We start from the raw sequence: 6,383 nt of genomic DNA, 5'->3' as shown, positions 1-6,383 counted from the left end.
TACAGTAGTATTACAGAGAAGCGGACGTGCTGCGATGTTACGTACCGGGTGTCTCGATTGTAATTAACCATCGAAATTGCTCGCGTTCGTGTCGAATGCAGATAACAAGACTAAGGGGATATGTGATGAATAGAAAATCTTTTCAAGGTTATCTCGGAGGTGATTCCAAGGTCATCGACATTTTTTTGTATATTGCATTATGCTTGTTTTTGCATTATTCGACGTCCTCTTAAGATCACGATGTTGTAAGTCGTTGAACTGATTTTGTAAAAAGTAGACGTTAATATGCAGAAAAAGTCGATGACCTTTAAAGAAAAAGTCCTTCCAAGGTCATCGACATTTTTCTGCATATTGCATTATGCTTGTTTTTGCATTATTCGACGTCCCTTTAAAGTCACGATGTTGTAAGTCGTTGGACTGATTTTGTAAAAAATAGACGTTAATATGCAGAAAAAATTGATAACTTTTGAGTGATTTTCAAGATGACCTTAAAAGAAATTGCTACAATCACTACTAGATGCATATTCTCAAAACATAAGCTACTCTCAGTCCTTTTTTTCCTACCTTCAACGACAGCAGAAATAATTTAGATGCTCGTTACAAACGAGACACTCTGTATGTACATTTTACGTGCACGTCTAACCAGCGAGTAACGTGTTGGAGGTTAAGCTTCACCTCTGCGTTGAACGGTGATCTCAGAAATCTACAATTTCATCAACGACGCTGCTACACATCGTGCCATTAACTGTCCAGAACCGAATTGACCGCTCGAAACCGTTCTCCCCGTCGCAGTACAAATATCAAGTGACCCCTTGCAGTTGCGATTTTCGTGCCACGGTCGTTTCCAGCGATCAATTCGGTTCGATCAGGGCGATTCAATTAGAAAATTCTTCTTACTTGTACTTGCGATCGCGTATTGAGCGCGTACATCAGAGCTTCGGCGATGTCTTCCGGTTCCAACGCTGGAATATCCTTCAAGGCGGCTGACACATGCGGCGAGTGTTTAGTTATGCGGGTGTTCACGAGGCCCGGACTGATGCTCTGCAACGTGAAACGAGCGAAATCGGAAGCGACGGGAGACAAAACGGGAGAGAGAGAGAGAAATTATAAGGCTCGTAAAATGGTTTTATAGCGATGGAGGGGGACACGCGACGTCGCGCGAACTTACGGTGATCCGAATCGGTGCTTTAATGGCGGCCAATTCTCGCCTCACCGTGTGCGTTAATGCAACAGTGCCGTGTTTGCAAGTCGGGTACAGGTTCCAGCCATTGCTGCCATCGATTTCCGAAGGGAATCCACTCGGAATTTCGTGTCCCAGCACGCTGTGCAGAGCGAAACAAAAAATTGCTTCAACAGGCCGCCGCACCCGGTGGCCGCCCATTTGCACCGCGTTTTATTCGAATCGACTTCGAGCGCAAACAGCCGGAACGTTTGTTTCGGTCTTAAAAGCGTCGATCCTCTTTTTTTCTCTCCTATTTTTCCCCCGTCCCACCCTCTCTGTCCCTTTCCATCTCGTTTCTTTTTCGCCCCCCCTATCCGTTGGTCAGCCAGCGCGAAAAGAGGACAAGTAAAATTTCCGAGTGCTTTCTCAAACAACACGGTCTCTACCCCAGAGCTCTGCTACCTTTTTTCTCGCGCGCTCGCGACCTCCAATGGAATTTCAAAGCTTCCGCCAATTATCCGGCCAACGTTCCCCGCTGCCTGCGCTCGAAGAAGATTCTCGCGGTACTCGTCCCTAAGATTGGAACAAGATGGAAGAATCAACGGTGAGAAAAATTGAACTTAGATTCTACTCTTGAATTTTGATCTACGATCGGATCTACGATGGAAAAGGACATGCAACGAGAGAAAAGGGTCGAACGAACGAACGACCGGACAAGACGTGGCTCGCGAGCAACAATACCTGTTGATATTGAAAATATGCCCTTCGACGTTTCGCTTGAGCATCGACTGCACGGCCCGCTTGATGCACTCGGCGGTCGCGAGGACATTAATATTTAACAGCTTTTCGAATGCCTTCCTCTCGCTCTCTGCAAGTGCAATTTATGGAATTTTTTAAAATGCGCCAACGAGCAGGCAAACGAGGTTCCGGGCGTAATATCCTCGGCCCGTGTCAGCCGGTAACACACCCCGTATAAAGCTAGCCTCCCCCTTTTTCTCCCCCTGTTGCGTTCTTTTTCCGACCACCATGCGGAGGCTGAATCTTGCAACAATTCGTTTGCGAAACTTATTCGGAACCTTTGACAAACCTGGCTTGGGACAGGTTAGTTTTGCTTAGCTTGGGTGTACGTTTTTTCACGCCGTACGAAAATGTATTATTCCTCGATGGAACTGAGTTAGAGTTTAGTTTAGTCAGTTTTGCTTAGGTTGAGTATACACTTTTTCACGCGGTACGAAATGACACAATGTATTATTCCTCGATGAAACTGAGTTAAAGTAAAGTCAGTTTTGCTTAGGTTGAGTATACATTTTTAACTCCTTAATTAGGTATGCATTTTTGCATAATACTACTATTCCTCGATGAAGCTGGTACTACATAATTTTATAGATTAAAAACAATTGTTATTCTACGCCCCGTGCAACAGCGTATATACCTGTTAGTACGCGAGAACGGAATTTTTTCAGTAGTTATTGCAACTGCGGTGCACGACACAAATGGAAGGTTCATCTTCCTATTCTAGTCACGCATAGTGATGTTCACCGGAAGTGATACTGTCGGCTTATATAACACGAAACCCGACGATGATTGCACTCGTTACTCCGCGCCGAGGACACGAAGAACTAATGCATTCGATGGAGAGATTAAATTCCAGAATGCGTTAATTGCGTCAATCGATAAATATGTTTCAATCAGCTAAATTCTGAATCACAATCGCGCCGTTTCCTACCGGTATCACCAAATCGTTGCACTCGATATCAAGATAAATGATATATACCACTTCGGAAAAGAATACTCTAATCTTTGTTCAAGAGATAGTGCATACACTGTAACCGCGAAACGATATCTTGCGTAATAATTAGATAAAGACTATCAACGGATGCGAATAGAATGTGAACGACAAGAATTCGCGCGTGCAAAGTGTTCGAAGGAGAATGATCAAGCTGTATTCTTCGTTGCAAGCAGCATCTTACCGATTACGCGCGTGTACTCGATAACCCCGGCGTTGTTTACCATAATATCTACACCTCCGTTGCATATGTTCTCCGCACAGGCAAAAGCATTCTCCAAGTCCGTCTCGTTGCTCACGTCGCAACGCACACCGCAATAAATGGCCTCAGATTGTTTCGGAAGGAGCCATTGTATCACCTTTTCGTCAACGTCTAACCCGATCACGTTCACTCCTTTTCTCAAGAGTTCGGCTGTAATCGCAGCTCCGATTCCAGAACACGCGCCTGTAACCATTGCGTTTTTACCAGCCCAACGACTCATGATTCTCCCGTTTTTACGTTCCTCGAGGTTTCCTTCGATTTTCCAGGGGAAAGAGATCGCTCTGTCGCGAGCTACGATAAGCGTGTGTTCTCGCGAGAACCGTTCACAATTCCTAAGAAGATTCGAGTTGGAAACTCGGATCGCACGTTCGAAATGATCCTTTTCCCTGGAAACAGAATTAACGAAGTAATCGAAGGTGTTGATTAGATTCACTTGTTACTCGCCGACGAGATCTCTCTGTCACTGGTTATTTCAGATACACGAGAATTTTTCCAGCTAGTTCCCTAACTAAACGAAACTCCGCAGTGACTTGATATACGACAATCGTTGCATTAAACGAAACGTTTGTGTCATACTGGCTGACTGAGATACGTAGTACAGTATCATCAACTAAGTACGCTTCGAAGAGGAGGGGAATTTCATACGGGACGAGAAAACTGCTTGATATGCGAACATTCTTATCTTTTCATTTTTCATATTGTTAAGACATAAATGTTGGAATTATCGCTTTTAACTCCAAAGTTCTTTCACCGTTTTATCTTTAAGACGGGTGTTTTAAGACGTTTTTCGTCAACGATCGTTAAAATTGATAAGAGAGATTGCGGGTGATTGTGTATCGAGCAGGTTATCTGCGAAACAGAGTAGCTTATCGAGCATAATTTCACCTGATCGATAGTCACGTGACACTTTTGTTATAGGAATGACGCGCATAGACGAATGCGACTGCTCACGATAACGCATTCGTTTCTTTTGTTCGTGTCGAACGACACGTAGAAGGAAGCACAGACACCTGGTATATAGGTTGGTATTCGCAGCGGTAGTGCCAAAAAGAGCAATCACTCACGACATCGTTCGAAATAGAATTTCCATCTTCGCGTTTCGATCGAGAGACGATGTACAGTCGGTGGAAGAAATGTGGTACGGTTGGAAATTGAAGCATCGAGCCTAATCTGATTGATTGCTCGACGATACTAACTGAAGAATGACGAGTATGTAGATTGTAATAAATTATACGGAAAATTATTTTTATAATTTCATAATTTTCATGAAACACATCACGCCGGTATTTATCGCTATTTTCACAGGGTTAAGTGAAAATTCCCTTGTCAACACGCTCAAATTTTCCAACTTTAACGCCTAATCGATTTTACGATCTCGTCATATTTTCTCCGCCAAGTGTATAGTCGGTGGAAGCGATATAGCGAGGTTGTAAAATCGGCCAGGCGTTAAAGTACGCGTAATTCAAACATCGAAACAGAAGTTCGAGGGAAGTAAAAAGCTCGAACGATTGTCAGGGCTGTTCGTTAGAAACTTGGAATTGGTTTTTCCATTGCAGAATATTTGAAAGACTTGACACCGTTTCGGTGTGATTAGTACAGTGATCTCTTGATGCGTTAATTTGCGAGTCGTTATATCGCTTTGACAGAGTATACATTTATATCCACTTCCAAACAACACTCTTCGCAGGATTACGTTGATACATTTTGCCGTGGTCTTCGGTTGTTTCAAGCGAAGCTCGACTAGCTTGTATCCCAGTCGCATCAGTTTCTGCGTGCAAATGGATCTTCTGTCTTCGCGGTATTTTGAAACAGCCGCCTGACTGCGGGTGACTGTAATTCATCCTGGGAGTAAATAGATTATCGAGGGCAAGTAGGATTATTAGAGACTGTGACCTTTTTCAATTATCTTCTTTGTAAATTCGAAATATTCAAAACAAAGCAGAAAACCATTCTACTATAGTATTCTACACGTACAAAATTTTAAGAGAAGGACAAAAAGAGTGTTCGATTTTTTGCATATCTCCTTAAATTCAGCCAGTCAAATTGAAAATATTGGAATTTCAGATACAGCCAGTCAAATTTGGATGGGCTATTCCAATTTGAAATTCAGTCGATGAAATTGAAACTACTCAAACTCAGGCTGTTCAAATATAAGTATCGAAATTCTAAACTTTAAATTCAGTCTTCGTTTTGAGTATTCCGATTTTACGAAGAATCTCTACGAATCCTACTTGTTCTCAATGATCTAGACAGCTGTTTTGAAACACCGTGCGTCGCTTTGAAATCCAGGAGATTCCGGCGGAAGTCTTCCGGATATGTACTGCGTCCCTCAAAGAAATCTTCCCGACGAGAATCTTCGCTCGATCCGTTTCCCCTTTCGTCTAGGGAGACCACTGTCTGATCGCGAAGACGCTAAGCTGTGGCCGTGAAATACGAGGGGGTTTCTGTCGCGAAGGAAGTCTGGCTTTACCTCGAAGAACGAAACACGAAGTTCGTGCTTCGAAGATTTAACAGCTTTTGTGTTCATTTTTTACGATCGTTTTAACGCTTTCGTTACTATCAGCGTCCATAGACACTTGGATAATTTTGCTCGCACTGTATCTTTGGTGCACTTCGAAAAATCGAGAGAAACATTTCCCAAAGGGACCAAGAAGTCTTCTAATTTCTAATACTCTCTGCGACAAATCATCTCGTCGGCAGATCTTCCCTTATGCTCCTTCACACCTCGGCGATCTCCAATTAATTGGCAACGTTCCCGAAGTCGTGCGAGCGTAAAGCACGTCAGTCGTAATCCGCGAACGAGCTTTATCCTCGAGCTTCCGATTAGAATTGCCCGTGACTCGTAAACGAGCAAATTGAAAGTAGCACGGAGGAACGTACACGGAAAAATCTAGCCGGCGCTCCGGGCCGATTCATGTTCGTATCGTAAACCGTATCGGCGTACCGTGCCTTTAACAGTCCGTCATAAAACCTCCAGCTAAGAACACGCCTCCGCGTTTACGCGTCAACGACCAGAACGAAGGATAACGGATAATCGTAAAACGGTAATCGAAGTTAGGCAACTTATACGAATTTATCCGAGGAAATCGCACAGCGATACGTGGATCGTTCTCCGAGAGAGAAATTCATAAGAACCAGCCTCTCGACAGGTGTTCGCACAGGTCGGAATGGAA

General features: G+C 43.6%; 1 protein-coding gene across 1 annotated transcript; it reads right to left on the bottom strand.

The window, feature by feature from the left end:
• Positions 1 to 548: 548 nt before the first annotated feature.
• On the bottom strand, positions 549 to 3,744 carry LOC108570816 (farnesol dehydrogenase-like). The gene is made up of 5 exons (XM_017932728.1): positions 3,133 to 3,744; positions 1,904 to 2,030; positions 1,169 to 1,322; positions 898 to 1,041; positions 549 to 703 (listed from the first exon to the last, which is right to left on the bottom strand). The coding sequence occupies exons 1-5, from the start codon at positions 3,428 to 3,430 to the stop codon at positions 665 to 667; spliced, it is 762 nt and encodes a 253-aa protein (XP_017788217.1). The 5' UTR covers positions 3,431 to 3,744; the 3' UTR covers positions 549 to 664.
• Positions 3,745 to 6,383: the final 2,639 nt, after the last annotated feature.

Source organism: Habropoda laboriosa, unplaced genomic scaffold, assembly GCF_001263275.1.
Source record: "Habropoda laboriosa isolate 0110345459 unplaced genomic scaffold, ASM126327v1 scaffold86, whole genome shotgun sequence".
In the NCBI taxonomy this organism is placed as follows: Eukaryota; Metazoa; Arthropoda; class Insecta; order Hymenoptera; family Apidae; genus Habropoda; species Habropoda laboriosa.
This window is presented reverse-complemented; position numbering and strand designations above follow the sequence as displayed.

Excerpts from the sequence above, each read along its gene's own strand:
- LOC108570816 (XM_017932728.1), bottom strand. The coding sequence starts at position 3,430 with ATGAGTCGTTGGGCTGGTAAAAACGCAATGGTTACAGGCGCGTGTTCT. Across the intron at positions 2,031-3,132 it reads CGAGTACACGCGCGTAATCG|AGAGCGAGAGGAAGGCATTC; the intron begins GTAAGATGCTGC and ends TTGCACTTGCAG. Across the intron at positions 1,323-1,903 it reads CATATTTTCAATATCAACAG|CGTGCTGGGACACGAAATTC; the intron begins GTATTGTTGCTC and ends CGCTCTGCACAG.